We start from the raw sequence: 20874 nt of genomic DNA on the forward strand, positions 1-20874 counted from the left end.
CCCACACCCAAACAATCCAACAGGTGTAGATTTTTTTCTCACACTGACATCAAAATATGATAACCCCTCATGTAGGATGGACTGGGACACCCTTCTGGAAGTGATATCCCAGTGTGCTTGTAAGCGTGTGCTCGTGTGCATCTTCCTTTCGTTTTCTATTTGAGCACAGAGTGTGACAAATGGATGTGTCAGAGCTTGATGGAGCACTGCGATTGCTCTGCTAGGCACAAAGCTATTACAAGACTATATAGACAGTCCAAAGAAAACCCCTGTTTCAATCAACCACACATGATCTGTGGGTGAAAAAAAAGAGATGTCTTACAGGTGGCAGATCCATCGTAGGAAAATCAAATATCTAATTTTGACGAAAAAAAACGTGTTTGGGTTGTGCATTTTATATCAATCTAGTGGGAACTACAGTCTAGTATCTAACTTTTGTTCCTACTATATTCTAAGTTAAACATAAGCAACCAGACGTGATTCCATTATTTAAGAGTTATTAGTTAACCCAGCTAAATACCTAAATAAGATCCATATATTGTAAATACCAAAAGCCTTCTCTAACCTCTACATTCCTGCCACACATACTCGTGCTATAACACCTTATAGACTGCTTTCTTTATTTCTTTTTTTAAGCTTTAACATCTAAAATCTCATGAGAGGCTTTGAACAGAGAATGTCATTTAGGGGGGATTAGGTACATCAACCTTGTAAAGGCTTAAGGCATTAAAATGTTCTTGGAAAAATGACTTATTTAGAAAAAAAAAGGTAATACATGGTGGAATGACAGAACAGAAAGTAACTCCACATCATCCCTCCATATCCCCACTAGCACACTTCCAGGATATCCCCATGACCAGGACACAATGTGGTCGACATTTTAAAATTCCACTGCAAGAGAAAACAGTCAGAAAATACTGCCTGACGGTAAGAGAGCTGCAGTGAACATGGTGGCCACCACCTTTGTACCTGCAGTCATTCGTCATAAACGAGGGGACACTTAATACGTTTTGTTAAACTCAATAGATCTAACAAAAATATGTAAAGCAGCAAATGTATTTGATGTCATTTAGAGCATAGAATTATTTTTTAAGTAAATATACAGAGGGACAACGAGTCAACAATACTGTCCCTATTTTATACAATACAATTCTTTGAAAATCTGACAGGATTTTCTGTTTTTTTTTTTACATTTCTATCATTTTTATCAAGTTTTGTGCATATGTGTAATGGAAATTTAACTTTTGTTAAACACTCTTATCTTAAAAAGAGTACAAGTTCCAGAATTGGTGACTACTCAAAGGATTGGAGATGCTGTGATAGGACAAAGGCAGGCTACACCATAGAAGCCAGTCTATTGCATGGACACAGACTGAGACAGACAGCCCCACATACTCATGATGGCCAATTGAGTTAACCTATCAAACATGTTTTTGAACTGTAGGAGGGAGCCAGTGTGTCTGGAGAAAACCCACACATGGAAAACAGAGAACAAGCAAATTCAAACTGTCGCAAAGGACCCAGTCGGGATTTGAACTAGGAGCAGATAAGGGCCATAAAAAAAGCAAGCGACCTGACAAGTTTCCCACTAGTCACTACGAGATTCAGTAGGCTGGAAAAACTGTTGGTTACTAAAGTGTCTCACTACAACGTCTCAGTCTTATTTAACTGTCTTCAAAATTTCTGTCAGGGCTTGTCAACTCATCTTAAACCAAATGGAACCAGAACTGACACCTCTCATGTCTGGTTTACCGACATCAATCCCAGTATGGGTGGAAAACTTCAGGGGAGGCAATGAAACAAGCAAATACACGAGAGAAGGGGAACAAAAATGGATTTAGCCACTCAAGAAAATAAAAATGGGTTGTATTTCACAGACCAAGGTGTAGTGGTGTGTGGGTGTTTCCTAATTTTAAACCCGTGCAATGATCACTGTGTGCCATGCACTGAATTGTGACCAGGCGGCATGCTGATGAATGTGTCCAGAAAATAAATGGTGTGTGACCAGGTTAGGCGTGCTGCTAATATGAGGGCCATGAAAAGCGACTACTCAAATGACAAGGATACAATCAGGTCAACAAATCAGCGCTGCTTTTAATGGGCGTCTTGTTTTGATGCAAACAGCTCAGACCCACTGAGTATGTGGTAGCACAACAGGAAAGATATTATAAAAGAAGGAAAAAGATGGGATTTTTTACTGAGTGGGATCCCTTTTACTGCAAATATGCTTGTAAAATATAATTTTTGTCCCATTTAGAGGAGTATATTATGACTGTAACATGAATTTTACTTGATGAGGAAAATCAGTAAAAATTAAGGAAGGCATGATGGAGACATCCACAAAAAAGGAGGCTGACTCATCAGTACTAGCATTAAAAATCTGTCACATTTTCATACATATTTATATGAACGTATATTTAAAACATTTTCAATTTAAATCTAGCTTCTCATTGGAAAAAAAAAGCTTTAATATGCAACAAGGTTTTAAGATAGAGAAGGAATTTAAACACCCTGAGAATTCAATATTGTTCCTTACACCCAAATTAATGAGAAAATCAATTTTTATGATAATAATTTTGCACCAAATATAAGCCCATTGCTATATTAAAATGCATCAAAACTCAAACTCACATAAAAGGGAGCTCACTCTTCCTTAAAATAAGTACTAATTCAGTAGGAAACGACTATGAAATTCATCCATAAACAATGATCTAAAAATCTGAACAGCAGCAGAGTTTTTTTTTTTTTGCTACAGTGTTGGTGTTAACTTTTGCATGTGAATTTGGACAAAAAAAAGAAAAAAAAAACAGTCTAAAACTTTAAATACTCAGTCTAATTGTTAACAAACGAAACACTGTAAATATATAGTTTTTATTTTGTAAAAAAAAAACAGCCGAAAGAGGACAAAATAAAAGAAAAACAAAACAACAGACATTAAACCGGGGAACAGAATGTTAGACACGTGTGACACTCTCTGAATGTCAAGAGCGGCTGCTTTTAATTGGAGAAGGGCTCCATCTTCTTTGGTGGTAATGGTTTCATTAGGGACTAAAGTGTTGGGGAGGAACACCTCTACAACAGCTGACCCGATCTATAGATACACTCCCAATGTTCTGAGGACATATTCGGTTGGAAAAACACCTTGTACCTTTAATTAAAAGTGAACTTGCGTTTAGCATATGGTGTTTGCTTTTTTTTTTTTTTCACAGCTCCGATTTATGAAAGATTTGGTATTATATAATTCTGGCCGGGCACAAACGTTAATAATTAATTTCTCCTTCATGATCAGTTTTCAAAAGGATGTCATCCATACGTCACTAGTAAACCACATTCAGTGAACGTAAGATATTTGAACACGGAAGCTTAAACGCACGTTTACATAAAAGTGGTTGCTTGAATGTGTGTTTCTGAGGGTGGTGTGAACGTAGCTTTTTAAAAAAATAATAATAATGGGAATGCAACAGTTAATTCTGTCTGTGTGCAGTGATGGCATTATTATTTCCTCGAATCTTCTTGGAGAGTAAGATGTTTTCCTGCACTGAAAAGAGACACCTCTATCCTTTAAACTCAACCTGTCTCCGGGTGAGCACATGTTCTATTTTCTCTCCCTGGCTGCCACCACTTCCTGTATTTATATATTCAGCCTCTGTGTTCAGTTAGACACTAATAATCTCCTCACTCTTCCTCGCCTCTGTTTTCCCCTCTTCTTTCAATTTGCATCCATCCTGTCCTTCCCTCCCACTCTTCCTGTAACTCAGCTCACTGTATTCCTCGCACGAAAAGGTTTGGTCCAAAAACCTGTCAAGATATGTTCGGCTGTCAGCAAGATGCCGAGTGGGAGAGCATTAGATATTGGCCTCAGCGTGTCCCTGACAAGAAACAAGCCAATTAAGGGATCCCCCAGCACTGCTTAAGCCTGGTTATGGCAGAGTTCCCTGAGATGAAAATCATCATACCTTCCACACACATATATGTATCTGTGTACATCTACAGTGGGGAATAAGTCTGGGTTTTTCCCTCTTCCCTCTTTCTCCCACAGAGCTGGAGGCCATCATTCAGCTGCACCCATTAAAGAAGTTTATCTGAGCTATGAAGGACACTGAAAAACAGATGTTCTCCTCTCCTCTCTGTGGTTCAGTGTCGCTCTCAAGGCTAATAGTGTTAGGAATGGAGGGTGTGCTTTGAGATAAGCCCCAGGTTGAGTAGTTGCAATCAATTACTGCGGCTTAATATTGCAATAAAAAGCTTAAGGGTTTGCATCGGGTCGATGTATATGAGGCATGAGAGGGTGCACAAACTCGAACGTTTAAGCACTTTAGTGCGCAAGTCTGTTATAGTCCTAAAAATCACATCTTAACGCATAATTGGATAAACTTTTCTTTCATTAGTTGTCCTTTCTTGCTGTTCACATTTTTAGTTTTTTGAATTGACAAATTCATTTTTACGCTGTTGTGTTTGTGAAATGGCACAAGAAGCATTTGCTCTGGGGTTTAGCAGGGGAACAAATGACAAATATGGGATTTTGTGGGTGACTGAAAAAGGAAAATAAAATTGAACCAAATAGCAAAACTTTGGTAAATCTGACTGTTGATCTGTACTTTGGCTCTTAAATATTATTAAAGTAGTCATTTATGATGACCAAGTCTTTGATTACTTCTGAAATGTTTTTAATCATGTATGATCATTTAAATAACCCTACTATAAAATTAGTAGCTGGGTAGGCTCCAGCATCCAATGACCATAAATGGGACAAGACCAGGTTTGGAAACTTTATGGATGTTCTCCCCGTTCATGCTTGGGTTTTCTCTGTCCATAAATTGTCCTGTGTGAGTGTATGTAACTGTGATGCCCTGCGACAAACTGGTCCCCTGTTAAGGGTGTTCCCTGTCTTTGCCTAACAGTAGTTGGGACAGGCTCCAGCAACTATATAACTCCAAAAGGGATACAGGAGGCTGGAAAAAGGGATACATGAATGGATTTCAGTTACCTTGTAATGTAACATGCTGCACTCAGAGCCTTACCAAAATTGCAACCAATATGCCTCTTAGAAAGCATTAGGTCATGTTATCAATCTCGCTCAATTTTTTTGAATTTTTTAAACATTTTTTTGACACAAACAGGCTAATTCTGTTTCATCAAATGTAACCAATCAAATGCAATGTAAGAAAGACATTTTTAGGGGAGTCCCTTACAAAGCTGATCAATAACCCTTTAACACCTGAGATGTCTCGGGCGACACACGGATGACACACGTTCTTTGACCTACCGCAACTCTTTGATTGCTTATGGAATCAGCATGAATCAGCTGATTCGGACGCCAAGAAAGACAGCTTTTCATATCAGCTTTGCATTGATGTACAAGACTTTTCTCCGTGACAGTCATCTGATTTACCTTGACTACGTAAGCATATCATTTCTGTAAACTGTACTGTAAAATCACAGTGAATTTTCTCTGTTTCAGAATCTACTGGAACTACGTTAAAAGTGTTAAATTACTTTTACTTATTTGGCCCAGATTAGATTCAGCAAATTTTCACGGTGTAACCTTCCAACATAGTATTCCTTGTGAACTGATGCTTTATCAATAAACTGAATTGTGAAGGTGTATAACCTTCAAGTAGAGTGGTGTACAACAGCAGTTGCTTTTGTTTCATTCGTTCTAGGTTAACATTATCATGTAAGAGTCTCTTTATCAGGCTCTAAATGGAAAAAAAATTAGAAAATACCGGCAGGAGGTAAATCCTGAATGTCGTTGCACTCAAGATGATGGTTTGCAATGTGGTTCAGTAACACGCGTAAACAGATGTCCCCACAAACAAACACCATACATACAAACACACACTCAAAGGCTTCCCTCTAAGGTAATGTGTTTGCAAAGACAATTATTCTACTGAGCGGTGATCCCAAAGCGATAAAACCAGCATCTCTGAGCTCCCCCACTTACATAACACTAAAGTCTTGACTTATTGGCTGCCTTGGGTCTCCGACAATAGTTTAAAATGGGATTACTGCTTCCTTTTATGATGGGCAACTATCAGCCTGTGTGTTGTAACCTGCCTCCTCTCAGCGAGCGCGACAATATCAATGGGTGAAAACAAAAGCAACATCCGGCCGCTCTTAATCCCTTAAAGCTGTTTCATGTAATTTAATAAATAAGCCCCCCCCCATCTCCGCTTCACTCCCCTCCCTGCACCAGCACCTACCGCTGGGAAAGGGCTCATGCATATTTCAGCACTGTGTCTGCCCATTCTGAGTGGAGCTTATTGTGGCTGCATGCAGACGTCAAATCAACCCGTTTCCCGTTTCTCCCTTTCATTCACCCCTTTGACACATGGCGATGTGTCAGCACGCGGCATTTACAAACATGGGGTGAAACAGAGAGTATGGAGACACGCATTCTCCGTGCATCTCTCAGCGAGGTTTCGTTCTAAGTCAGTTCCCTTTTTTTTGGCTTTTCCTATGCAATCCTGCCCTCACATCCATTCATCAACTTCTGCTGCTTTAAAGCCCTGCAGTGAGATTCCTGCTCAGTATGCACACATCTAATGAGTGCAATCTTGGGGTGTGAATATGTTTCCCCACGTCTGAGTCATTAACAAACATTCCAACAGCTCTCCTTGGAAGGCTTCTCCTTCCGGCGTGTTGAAACAGGTCTGCTTAATATAAGCGGGGCAGGTTCAAAATAATCAGAAGGCACGTTGGAACCAGGAGACGGGCCTGAACAACACTTCAGATCAGGCTGGTCTCAGCAAACATCTGCCGACGGCTGCAAATGCCAGAAATATGGACCTCTAGGGAGACGTAATCTGTAGCTTTTACCGTATATGTCCCGCAGCAGTTCTGGACAGCAAGGACCATCTTGTTTTTGCAATTCTTTCTTCTTACTGCGATTTTAAGCTAAAAAATTTTGTCCCACCACATACTCAACAACTCACCAAAACTGCCATACTCTGAAGAGGCCAAGTGAACAATCTCCCTCAAAAATGATGACATCACAGCCAGAGACACCATCAAAAAGAAATAAATAAAATAAAAATTCAAAATTAAGTACGAATCTGAATTTGACCTGGGAAAAAAATTCAAAAAATTTCAGCTATAGTACCAGCTAATAGTTTGAATTCCTCCTACAGGTTTTGAATCTATCACCTCCTAACCCCTCAAGCATGATTTTGGAGCTGCTTGGGAAAAAGTGCTAGCTTTAAAATATGTAGATTTAGAACAATATTAACGTAGCGAGCTGGCAAAAGCGACGTTTCCCTGTTGCACATTTTTTTATGGGATCATTATGAAAATTATTACATGAATCATCGATTCATTCATTAAATGCACATAAAATCAATCTTTATTTGTATGGCACTTTTCCCAAAACCAATCTCGCTCAAAGTGCTTTAAATAAAACAAATCCAGATATTAGGAATGAAGGTGTGGGTTAACAAAAAAATTCTGTTGTCAAGAAAATCCAAAAATGTAATTTTGCCGATTCTTCTGAAAATTACATAGACCTGTTTGTCCCCCCCGAGTGACCAAAAAACAAAATGGTTGCTATGGAGATAAAATAGACAGAAAAGCCGACATTTTGAAAAAAGTGTTTTTTCTTTTCGCTTATTTGCCACGTGTAGCTTTGACCAAAGTGGCAGAGGGAGAGAGTGAGGGGCGCCCTCATTCAGCCAGTGACAGCACATCAAATGGCGGCGGCGAGGGCAGGTAGCGCCTGCTGGCCATACATCACCACTCCCGGCTTTCGTTTAGTTAGTTTCTGGATTGGGTTGCTGGGAAACATAAATCACAACATCTTTTAGACTCCAACTTTTGAAAGGAACTGAGCCAAACAGGAAGCAAAGGCACAGACTTCGCTTGTGCTGTGGATGGAGTTAAAGAATATTTCACCTGGGACTTGTCAAATTCAGATCTGACCTTTTGACCTAACAGATGATGCCAAAGGTCAGGTGCTTGTACGTATTTTCTGACACAAATTAGTAGCTAAGAAGGTGACCGGGTCATATGACGCTTCATATCCGCTTAAATTACAAATTAGCTTTATAAGGAAGAGGAGAAAAAAAGTGCTAATTTCCACCATCACTCTAAAGGAACTGGAATCAAACTTTCCAATGTCTCTGTAAAACTTGTGTCATTTTTCTTTTGCGCAACAGAAGCTCACACCACAAAGAACTTTAAAAAAAAGCTGTAAGGAGTGGATGTGAAACAAAGAAAAAAGGCCAAAGGAATAAAAAAAGGACTAGAGAATGCAAATGTTCCAAAACCAGAAAACACAATTTTCTGCTCCCAGCACTGTGCCCTGTCACAACATGGTCATCATCCACAGCTGTGGTGGCTTTTCATGCAAGCTCAGAATCTAAACTCTCCTGCTGCTCTCACTTTTTTTTACGCAAGTACATTTTTACAGAAAGCAAGACACAAACCAAAACAACATCACACATTTAAATCATGGGGAATTTGTGCAAACTTGTTATCTAAGAATCATTTGAAGTAGTTACTATATATGACTTTTTTTTTAAGAACAGCACTGGTCAAGCCTGACTGACAACAGTTTATGTCCAAAACTAGAACAAGTGCATGTCTCTCTACATGATGTGCTGCTGCACCGGCCTGATACCGCGCTGTGTCTAATATGGTCGAGATTGAGTTGCTACTGCCAGCGCCCAGGTAGTGTGGGGCATTTTAAACTATTTTACCTCTCCAGATCTTTACACTTTCCTTCAGGCCCTCTTTCCTCCCTGGCTTAAATATTAATGGTAAGTCTGAGGACAGAGGATGAGCGAGGAGGGAAGAGGATTGACAGCTTAATCATGGAGGCACTAGCCTCCCTCTCTCCTCTTTTTTTTTTTTTTTTTAACACTGTGGGCGGCTGTCACTACAGCCTACATGTTGTAATCACATCCATAACCCTGATATGGTCCAGCAAGGGCCATCTGGGGAGACTTGAGCAGGCAAAGAAGTGTTGGAGAGCCTAGGAAACTTAGAAGTGAGTCATCAAGAGTAACATAAAAAAGAGCAAAGGAAAATGCATGGAAGCAGAAAACAAGTTGATTTAACTGTTTACAGCAAAAAGAAGAAAAGAATGACCTGAAAAAAAATGTCAAGATGTTAAGTTATTATCCATTTTTTTATAAACTTTAATTCTCTTTTCTATAATAATATGACAGACTGGCGACCTGTCCTGGGTGGTTCCTGGCTTCGACCAACCGTAGCTGGGATAGGCTCCAGCAGCCCCTGAACCCAAAACGGATTCTACACATTGGACTGTAATGATGGATTGATTGTTTTTTGCTGTCATGTCACGTTTGTTAGTCGCTTAACCTACAATGGTTCAATCCAAACGGTATTTTCCAATATCGATTATTGATTAATCTTATTTTGAAACATTTTTTAAAAATGTTTTAATGGTATAGGTTGATTCGATTCGATTCTGCCTCGATCTGATTGAATCGTGGAATGAAAATCGACTCATCGATTAATTGATTAATCAATAATTAATTAATCATTACACCCCTATTAAAAATGTGTCTCATTTTGTTTTTTCTACTAGCTTCTGTTTGTAGTTGACTTGAAATAATAACAATACTTTAAAACTTTTAAAAATCAAACTGTCAAAAGCAATGACTTTACATTGTCAGGACATCAGATTTGACCTCTTTAGGACTTTGATAATGAGTGTGAAGAAAAGACATGAAGGAGAAAACATGCTAGACCCTATGGCTGCAGGAAGTTCAGTTATTCCGAAAACAGAGAGGCAAGCTTGTGGTGCAGCAGGCTTTGATCTAAGGATGTTCCATATTGTTGTCAGCAGCTGTATATTTTATGTACCAGTGTACATTCTGTTTTGACACTTTCCAAAGTTCTGATTTCCAGTCATGCAGCTCTGTACCCAACAGCTCCCAAACTAAAATGAGAATATGTCTTCTGGGCAAAGCTGACTGATAAAAAATACTCAATATGGTGAACAACATGTAATCCTTTCTTGTGTATTGTACCAGTACTCTAGAGCTGAATGTACAATTTATATGTACATATAAATGAAAAATGTACTGTGTTTGATTTATTTTTCAATCATCTAAACATGTAAATGTGGAAGAATGGCAGGTGGAGAGAAAAAAAGGCATCCTGGCTGTACGCAAATGATTTTGATACTGCATCTTAAAAACATGGTTTTAACCACAACAGGGGTTGATAGAAAACTGTTGAATGGGTTCACATTTAGAAATTGTGCCCATAAAGGGAGACAAATGTGACAGGAATTCATGTGGGACACTGGCTAACAAAAAGGAAGCTTCCTTAGAGACTTTGCCTTATTATCTGTCTCCAAATGACAGTATTTCCCTTGTGGGAAGAGGAGTCTGACCGAAAAAACAAGGCAGTGGATTTGGAACATGCCATCCCGGCTGCTTCTGACTGAGTAATATGAGTTTAATTCATCTTGCTGATGCTGCAGCAGCCAAGCATTTTGAGAAGACACACTTTAAAGAGACTGAATGCAGACAGTAGTGCCCTTCTTACCCCATTTATAGGATATGTCTTCCATCCCAGCTCTCCAAGCACAGATGTTGTATCCAGGAGCACAACTGAAAACAGAAAAAAGAGGGACGAAGACATTAGGACCCATCTGAGAACACAAATTACTTTTTTGCACTAAAATTGAAATATCTGTCTCAAATATGTGCATAAAAATATGACTACAGCTGTTTATTACATAAACATTTTTTTTTACTATTTTTTTCAGGATTTGGGGTTTTATATATTGCAGTAATTTCCTGCATTTCTTATATCTTAGATGACACCATTGGCAACAGAGAAGATTTGAAAATAAAACCAGCCTTCTATGATCTTTTAACAGTGGTGTGTATTTACCTGAGCCAAATGTTGTCAAGATAGTTGTACTTTTCTCACAAAGTAAAGCCAAAACATTTTCCACAACATTTGCCCACTCCAAAAAAATCCTGCTTTTAGTATTTTTAACATGTTCTGGAAGCATTTTTTTTTTCATTATGGGGGGAATTATTGAGATAAAATTAGGGTTAAAATTGCATTTCTGAGTATTTCTTTATTAAAATCATGGTAAATCAGGAGCAGAGATTGTAAACAAAAGGGTGATGGGAAATGGGGGCGGGCTTACTCCACATCATCAATTTCGCCCACATCTTAGAGGCAAATTTTTGATGAACTTTTGCCTTTCTACAGAGTCTATATTGTGAAAAAAAAACAAAGATTTGTTTTTTTCTTTTTCATTTTGGCAAAAAAATGCATAATTATAATTAAAAGAGCACTGCGAACACATTCAAAATAGATCAACATTTGATCAAATGGGGTCTTTAAAGAAAAATAAACCCAGTTTCGACACCAATATGTGAAAATATCATAAATAAAAAAGATAGTAGATGTGGAAAATGGAAGAATGTGGTTTCCATAAATCTACATAACCCCCATCAAATCTGAACAATATTTTATGCAAGTTAACTTGTTAAAACAAATTATGAAAAAGTTGGAAGACAAAAGAACATAAATGTTAAAAAGTGAGCAGCAGAAAAATAAAAAAAGAACTCCTGTCTCATCTTGTTTCAAACGCCTTTCTTTTCTCTCCTTAAAACGAACATCAGTGATAAGAATTACCTTTTTCCTGAGCCATAAGTTAAGCCTTAAATGCTACACTCTGAACCGCACATGGTCAATACTCAGCGATCTTCGACAAATCAAAGTGTATTTTCCACTTGCCTAATGACTGAATTGTATGTGTCAGTCAGTCATAAATGTCCACTTACGGCGCTCTAAGTGGTCCTTGGGGCGCTCATTATGCTGCCACAAATCTCTATCAGTGCCGGTATTTCCTGAATAAATCTCCATTAACATCATTACTGTGGGATGGCTAGTTATTACACAATGTGCATCAAAGGAGACACTTTCAATGCCGTGATAGGCTGATCAGTATGATGCTAAGGGGGACAAAACCTGGTGTAAATATGTCTGTGACTGTCTTTGTCAAAATAAAGGAATTTATTTTCCTTTTCCAAAATCTGTTCATGTCTGCTGGACAAGACAAGTTAGAAAAGGCTAATTTCTAATAATTAGTCACTTTTACTCAAATATGTATGTGTTTCAGTTTATATCTGTCATATAAAGTTGAATTATTTTAAACTTTGCATGCCAATAATGTGCTGCACGCCTGCTGAGGACAAAATTAACTGCATAAATTATCCAAAAAAATATTCTAATCTGTTGTTAGAGTGAAATACTTGACAATATAATTATGGTGCAGGTCGTGAACTTGGAAAAAAAAGCCCCCAAAACTCTATATTTGGTGTTTTCAGAATATTAACATAAGTAGGAAGTACAAGTCTTGTGGTTGACAGAAAATAGTGTTTTTTAGAGAGAAAAAGGCTATTCCTGCACAAAAACAAAAGATTCAAGGTAAACTCAGGTTTCCCAATGAAAGGAGGAGCCTTTACCGGCCATTTTTTAATGAGATTTCATCAGGAGAATTAAAATAGGCCAAGAGGACCAATGCATACATCATGCTGATTTTTATTTTCCTTTAAAAAACTTGACTACAATAAATTAATGAATAATAATAATGAATAATTAATGAATATGTTTCCTCTTCTCAATCTTTCAAACAACAAAGCCCAATATGGCAAAACAATATATGGTTGTTAAACTATTTAATCTGATCTGCCAAACTGAAATAAACGATATTGATAAATCTATTTAATGTTTTACTTTTAATTCTGGTCTCTCCACATAGATGGTGAACTACAAATACAGTGTTTAGTAACAGAAAATTATTTTGCATTAATGTGGTGTTGGAAGATGTGTTATTTTTCTAATGTTCTTATATTTTTCCGGGTCCTATAGTCATTTTGCAAACATTCCAACAACACATCAACACAGAATTTCTCTAAGTTTGTGTTTATCCTAAAGAACATCAACCTATTAGTGTAATTGACACTGAATGGAAAAAAGCAACAGTTTTGAAATAAAAACTCCAAATGTTCTTTTTAATCAAAATTAAAGAATGTTTTATTTCCGATATGTTCTCCTATGAGAAAGATATTGTAAAAGCAATTGATAAAAAAACAATACTCCCTTAAATGTCACAGAAGGTTTTCTACGACATGTGTTTTTGCTGTTGTGAATAATATAAATAAGTATGAAAAAATAAGCTTGATTATTTCACAGGTTTCAAACTATAAAAAATTGACAACAGCGCCCACTTTTGTTTCACATGCAGCAATAATGTCAAAATAATTCAATGTTAACTTTGGTGACGTGTTTTTTTTTTCATTGTACTCTGTTATAAGTATTTCCCAGACCCATACAGATTGATAATTTAATAATTTTGACATTTTTTTTAAAGATTAAAAATTGTATCATAGAAACCATAATTGAAAGGCGGGACTAATTGTAATAAGATCCAATCAGAACTTGTGCTTGCTTACTTGGGAATACCTAATAAACTGTTTTTTTGTGTTGTGTGTCCACATTGAAACTAGAAAACAATATTTACTCAGTAATTTAATATACTCCATGTGGTGAAAACACAATAAATTTGAAGCTACATTTCTAGGAAAGTGATTCTGAAATCAACCTAATTACATTTCATTTTTTCTAAAAATGTATAAAATTATGTTTTGTCATAAAATGATTTTTTCCTCATACTACTTTATACAGTGAGTGAGACCACAGGACAATATAGCATCCACACATTTTTTATGCTCTTCAAGAGTTAGAATCCTTGAAAATTGTCAAAAATAGACTAAAATTACCTAAATTTGTTTTTTAACTAATTGTTGTACTTACTAAACATTTACTAAAAGTGTTTTAGGAAATTTTAAAGTTTTTTTCTTAAATACAATGCCATTTTTTAAGGGGGAGTTTCTATGTTTATAAAATAGAAAGATAAAGCCAAGTTAACAAAACATGACATTTTTTTCAAATAGTAAAAGCTTGTGTTTGTCTATTTGTCAATTTATTCCTATCAGATTTTTTATATTTTTAACATATATTCAACAAATTCAGCTTTACCATAACCCAAGCTGGACTATAACGAATTTTCAACATGACTAAAATATGAATAAAACTAAAACTAAATTAAATTAAATGTTACCATCAGAATGATGTTGAAGCAATGTTGACCAATAAAAACACGGGTTTCAGTGGTTAAAGCTACCCTGTTTGTCAAGTTTTTATCTTTAAATGTGAATCTAAAAGCATGGGGCATATTAAATCATGAGTACTGGCTGATGTTTATATTGTAGTGATTTAACCAAAAAATGGCCCTTTTGAGCAGCTCTGAAAGCATCCACAGACTCACACTGTGTTATAGCAGTGTGAGATTAGCTGTAGAAAATGGACATTGATCTTTATGAAATTGCAGCAGATTATTCTATTGATTGACCGTCCTGTCCAGCACAGCGAGGAAAGACTCCATGCTGATCCTTTCATCTCACAGCCCTATCCTCTATATACCACTAGTTTAATGTTTCCGTTATTGACTTTGTTTGGATTGGTTCCAACGTCTTTCTGTGTCTTCCTTTGCCCGCTCTGTGTCGTGTCCACATCAGTGTCTGGCTGTAATAGCCGGCAGAGCCAATGGTGCTCATGGACACCGTTGAGCTCGTGTGGGGATGGAAGCAGAGTGGGTCCTGGAGAACAGCCAAATACCTGGTAGTTGAACACATCACTTTACCACATATGAAGATCGACTAATGTACACGTTTGGGGGCAAAATCAAAAATTACTATTATGTAATCAGGATTAAAAAAAAAAAAAACATTTATAACACAGCACACTGTTACTTATGGCACCGTTAACATTTATCCTTTAAAACAAATATATGGGTCTTAAATGTTGACAGGGACGATTACAAACCAGAACAGGAAAATCAGTTGATTGAAGACAAGAATTAAAAAAAAAAAAGTCTTCTCTCGCTTAAAGGTTACATTTTAAAATTAATCCCAATTGGTGAAATCCGAAAAGTAGAATCATACATGTTTTAACCCGTCACTACACACTTTGGACACTTTTTAAAGATAGACATAATCATTTTCACATTTTTTTTTTCTTATTTAAAATCTCAAAGTTTTAACCTTCCTAATATATATATATATATATATATATATATGTGTGTGTATATCTAGGATTATAGAACAAAAACAAAGATCTGATCATGATCGAAGACTTCTGTGAATTTGGTATTCAGAGATTTTCACTCCTAACTCCTCATACATGGATGTATGGCTCGGGCACCCTACGCATACATTTCTGACATTTTGGGTGTTATCAACTCATTTTTTGACGTGCTGGCTGTTCCCATTAAATCAGAGGTCCCTAAGCTTTGAGCTGCAAACTAATACCGGTCCAAGGGCCACTTGGTACTGGGTCACAGACAGGAAAAAAATGCATACCCTAATCAGGGGTCCCCAACCCTCGGGAAGCAAACCAGCACCCTAACCTGGTTCCAGTACCCTGAGTTGATGCTGGTTCTGTGTTGTTATCCCGTCTTTTACCATGTCCCAAGGGTTTGGGGACCTGTGATTTAATGGGAACAGCCAGTACGTCAAGAACCGGCGAGTTGGGGACACCAAACATTACATAAAGTGAGACAGAGGGGGCCCTAACCATACGTTCATTTATGATGAGTTTGGAGTGAGAATGTGTAGATTTAGTAGTTAACATGAGAGTTCAAATGAACTTTTAAATCTGACCACACTAATCTGATTAACCGTAGAACCACAGTATTGCAGACCAACCAGCTCAGAATAAAAGGGCCCTCACACCTTACCAAGCCTGTTCACTGTATCTTCCTGTCAGGAGTCAGAGCTCCTACTCCCCCTCTGGTCACCGTCAGGTGCAGTCTCCAGAGCTCTAACTCACCTGACTCCAATCTGACAATCAACCACCTGCTTCTCAAGCAGCACACAGAGCCTCACTCTGTGTGAAGTATTGTTTTGTGTCACCCCGCCCCGCTACATTAATGTTTATAGAGCCCACCCAGCCACTGAAGGACTAAGACCCTCAAAGTTCATCGAAGGGCAACACAGACAACCACACACTCACATTCACAATAAAGGGCAATTTAGAAACACCAGTTCAACTAAAATTCATATTTTTGGATGGTGGGAGGAAAATGTCCAAGCTCCACACAGAAAGGTCCCAGTCGGAATTTGAACCAGGGCCTACTTCCTGAGAGACAAGACTGCACACAACTACACCACCACACACCCCTGTTCTGTGTATCCTGTTATACATAAAGCAGCGAAAGCGTAGAAGTTGATTCATTTCGGCGACATACGCTTTGATGTCCAGCATGTGGTGTGCTAATAGCGGCAGTACAGCTGTTCCAAGTGCCACACACAGGCATGCTTTAGTGTGAGCTTATATGACCTTTCAAACCTCCATTATTAAACCTCCGCATGATTATGGTCAACTCTTGCTAATCCAAACCCCCCAAAAATATGGATTTTTTTCATCTTGTAAATTATCGGGTAAGTCTATTATTCTAAAATAACCCAGTAACATATATATTTAGGTTGAATTTTATTTCTGATTTTTTTCCTCAGGTGATGTTCAGTTAAAATATAGCAACTAGAAATAAAGTACTATAAAACAATAAATGCAAGTTTCTATGATAGAGGACAACGATGGATGTTCCTTTTGTTGAGATAGAAGGTCAAACTTTGCTTAATTCTGTGCATATTTATGTAAGTGAAGGGAACAGCATGGCTACCGGTTTTCTAAAATTGCCTGCATGTAAATATCCATCCATCCAACCTGTCTCTATTCATCGCTCCATAGAGCTATCTTTTGCTGAAGCACCCACAAAATTTGCCTGGAGCTGAGGGTCCCTTGGGAATTGCACTGGCTAGATATAAATAGAACATGAGCTGGCCAACTCATAAATATATGGAGCTCCAGCAGAATGATGACATTCTTGTCTGGCCTACAGCCCTCGCAGGCCTCGCATGCACCCCAAAATAGCTATCTAGTCCTAACAACATCCAGATGCAGCCTCTTTAAAGCTTGAAGTATTGCTTTGGGTTAATACAATGTCGGCCAGTGAAAAAATTTACAAAAAAACTCTGAAGCTGGTTTATCACAAAACGTGTGCAGTTCTACTTCTTCGAGGTACATCTACGAACCCGAAGTGTCCCGGTACCCAAAGCAAGGGGGTGCTGTCCTGGAAAGCCATTAATCAGAAACCAGTGTTTCAATGCTGTACTTGAACTTCTTCTACAACCTGCTCTTCCAGGAAGAAATGTTCAATTTCTCCTTGGAATATATGGAACCGTTCTTTCTTTTGGGGCCCTTCACACCCTCAGTGCAAGAGCTGCAAGTGTTCCTCTTTCAGCTTGCTACTTTTTTCTTGCTGACGCTGCTGCTTAGATGCCTCACTTCTCTCTAACCACCGATTCCCTCAAAGAGCTCCACCGGTCGCAGCCTGAAGGTTACTCTTGTGCTTTGACGATTAGTTTACTCAGTGATGTCTGTTTTATTAACCTATTGTCTTACCAGCAGTGGTTTAAAGTATATGAGTGCATGGACTTTGTTACTTTACTTAAATAATTCTTTGGCTAATTTCTACTTGTACTGAGTATCAAAAATATAAGCAACTTTTACTTTCTACTCGACTACATTTTTGATTGAATATATGTAGTCTTTACTCCACTACATTTGAATGGCCATTTACCGTTACTCATTACATTGTGATTGTGCTCAACAAGTCTGCATCAGACGATTAAATTTTTAATCCCGATTAATTGCATTGACCATAGTTAACTCACAATTAATCGCAAATTTACATGTGGCCTTTTTTTGGGAAAAAAATGTGTGCTTCGTGAAATTTAGCAGTTCTACATTAATTATGAAAACAAGAATGGCAAAATTAATAGTTATCATCAGAAATACTTTATTTTGTAACATTGTATTGAAATAAACTTTCTTAACAATTAAAGGCTGTAACATAAAATGCCTAACAAAAACCCAAGTGCAAGTGAAGGGCATTTTAAATTCAAAACTTCAATCAACGTTCAGTAAAATAAAATAAAAAACATCAAAAATAACATTTCCATAACACTTTCATGTTCATTTTTTGTCAGGACCAAATCTTTTCCTCCTCTGCTGAACTACAGTAATGAATGAAATGGAGATTTATCATTTCCAATAAACTTTTGTTTTTTAAAACATTAAAGACTGAGAAAAGCGGAATACACTGTGGATAGTTTGACAGTCTGTTCCTGCCGCCGCGTTCTCTGGCTGCAGCTCGATGCAGCGACGTGTCCAGCGGAGCTCATGGATAAATATGCCGGCAGACAGAGCGATATGCTGGGGCTGGATCACGCTTAAACCTCCAGAACTTTGGGATATTTTGCATATTTTCACGCGGCGAAAGAGGGACGGGCCACACACTCAAAGCTGAGATTTATCTTTTCATCTAATAATAACTGGCGTTGTTTAAACTACATTTAAAACGTCCCCCGGTGCGCTTGCTGTTCGGAACGTCAGGGGTCTGCAGCTCTCGGGACGCGGCTCCAGACGCGAACCGGAGCCGGGTTAGGGTGCAAGAGCTCTTCAAGTCCTGGCGCTGGGCCGGTTCTAGCTAGCAGCTCGGTGGTTGGAGACCCGCCCGTGATCTAGTGAGAGCAGCCGGTGAGTTAGGGGGTGGGACGCCCGCGCGGTATGGAAAGGCCCGTATGAGAAAATCCACAATTAATGCGTCAAAAAAATTGTCGGCGTCACGCACATGTCAAATTAACGCGTTTTTAACGCGACAAATCTGACAGCCCTAATATATATATATAGTATAAATACAATTTGATTGATTGATTGATATCATCATCTCCAGGGTGCTGAAGTTACTGGATGCTATTTATTAGTTAAATCATGTGAACGTGAATTAGCAGCCAAAGACCAGGTGTAGCAACATGGCTGCAGCCTACGGTGGCTGAGAACTGCCAAAAATATCTGCAAACAAAACAGCGATCGTGGCAAAAAAAAAAAAAATAACTGCGAACAAAAAAAAGTGATGCAAACAAGAAAGCTACAATAGAAGTCGATTATCTTGGATTGTTATTGCTGACGGACACACCGGAAGTGGACCGTTTTTTTTTTGCTATATGCACTACTGCGAGAAAAAGGAGGAAAAGAAGAGCAGTATGAATTAGACTGTATACTATTTTACTCTACTTGATTATCCTAAACTTGACAGTGATTTGTTTATTACAATATACATTAAAAAAATGTCAATAATTTATACAAAAATCTATTCACAAACCAGTGCTCCTTTACAATATATATATATATATATATTTTTTTTTTGAGTATGTTTTATTTTTTATATTTTCTTTGTCGTTGGACCGGACGGAAAAAAGGAAGAGGGTGGGGGAGGGGTGGGGGGAAGAAGAAGGTGGCAACAGAGGGAAGCAACATCATAAAACAACCAGGACTAAGTGATAAACTAGAATGGGCGGGGCCTGTCTACACACACACTCTATAGTTACTCACACACTTGTTGGCCAAAATAGTCTCCACATTTAAACTAAACATACTCGCATATACTATACATATACTACACATGTACTCAATTCAACTGCAACAGCAGCTCACACACTCCATCATACAAACCCATTCAGATAAAGACTTTCATTCTGTCACACAAATGGTTAGTGCTACAATATTATATAGTTCACCCTTCATGTTCTTGCATTCTGCAACCTGATTGGCTGTAGACCATTGGCACTCGATGTTCTCTGAATAGCATTTAATGGAGTTTATTTCATATTAAGGTTAAATATTCCTGACAGCTCTGTTTTAATCACGTCACTGACATGTAAACATGGTCAAGATTATCTCCAAAATCAGCCTCAGACTAGAAAGAGGGTGAATTTATGAGTCAGATGAAGGTTAGGTCGTTGATAAAATGCATTTCCGCGTACTTTGTATGGTCCTCTGGATGTAGGGTCCTTCTGTAACAGTGTGTTGAAAGATGCAATTCTACAAATCGTTTAATGAAATGTTAGAGTTATTGTTGCCTTTGTGTCAGCTAAAAATCAATCTGACCATCCTCTTCTGACTTCTAGCATCAACAAAGATAGCTACAGTCCTTTGTGTGTGTGGGTGTGTGTGTGGGTGTGTGTGTGTGTGTGTGTGTGCGAAAAGCAAACAGCAAGTTTTGCTAAAAGACAAACGGTGCCATTTGATGAACAGAGACTTGTGAAAATTGATTCGGCGAGTGTTTTAGTGGGGATTGCACATTGTAATTTAGCTGTGTAAACAAAGCACTTGGCTCTCAGCAGATGAGATGATATGCTGTGAAATGGAAAACTACCCGGAAAAGAGGCAACCTGACAGGCGTGACAGGATTTAGAAACCTTCTGCACACCAAAAATCAAACATTTGGCAACAAAAATGTTCAGAGATGTCCGATTAGATCTTTTAATGACCACAGTAGAGTATTTAGATAAGTTATTTGTTAGGGTACATTTTAGCTGTAAGTGCTGTGTCAAATCCTATAGATCCAATATTAGGCCTATTTCCATTACAAAGTTTTACACACAAGCATTGATAAAGGGACTACGAAAAGAAAACACAGACAAAAGAAGTAAAGTAATGCAATTTGATCTAAAATCTAAAAGTTTTTTAGACAAACTGTTCTTTTATAAAAAAAAAATGTTTTAAGCAAAATGTTTTACAATCATTGTTATGTTCCTATCTATTAACATTAAGTAGTTTTAGATTTTGTATTTTAGCCTTTTAGTAAACAATCTACTAAGACTGCTATAACAAAAAAGTGATTATAGTCTTTCAAAACAAACCTAAAAACTCCCAAAAGAGTAAAGATTCCTTCATTTTCTAAACCAAATTTAT

At 37.7% G+C, this 20874-nt stretch overlaps 1 protein-coding gene across 1 annotated transcript in view; it reads right to left on the reverse strand.

Annotated features, from left to right (window-relative positions):
- Positions 1-20874, reverse strand: part of LOC112155273 (ephrin type-A receptor 6) — a 166630-nt gene that overhangs the window by 140578 nt on the left and 5178 nt on the right. The window contains exon 2 of the mRNA XM_024286797.2: positions 10516-10580. Within this exon, the coding sequence (XP_024142565.1) occupies positions 10516-10580 (65 nt within the window). The remainder of the gene's footprint in view (positions 1-10515; positions 10581-20874) is intronic.

The sequence above is a fragment of the Oryzias melastigma genome, linkage group LG21, assembly GCF_002922805.2.
Source record: "Oryzias melastigma strain HK-1 linkage group LG21, ASM292280v2, whole genome shotgun sequence".
NCBI classification, from domain to species: domain Eukaryota; kingdom Metazoa; phylum Chordata; class Actinopteri; order Beloniformes; family Adrianichthyidae; genus Oryzias; species Oryzias melastigma.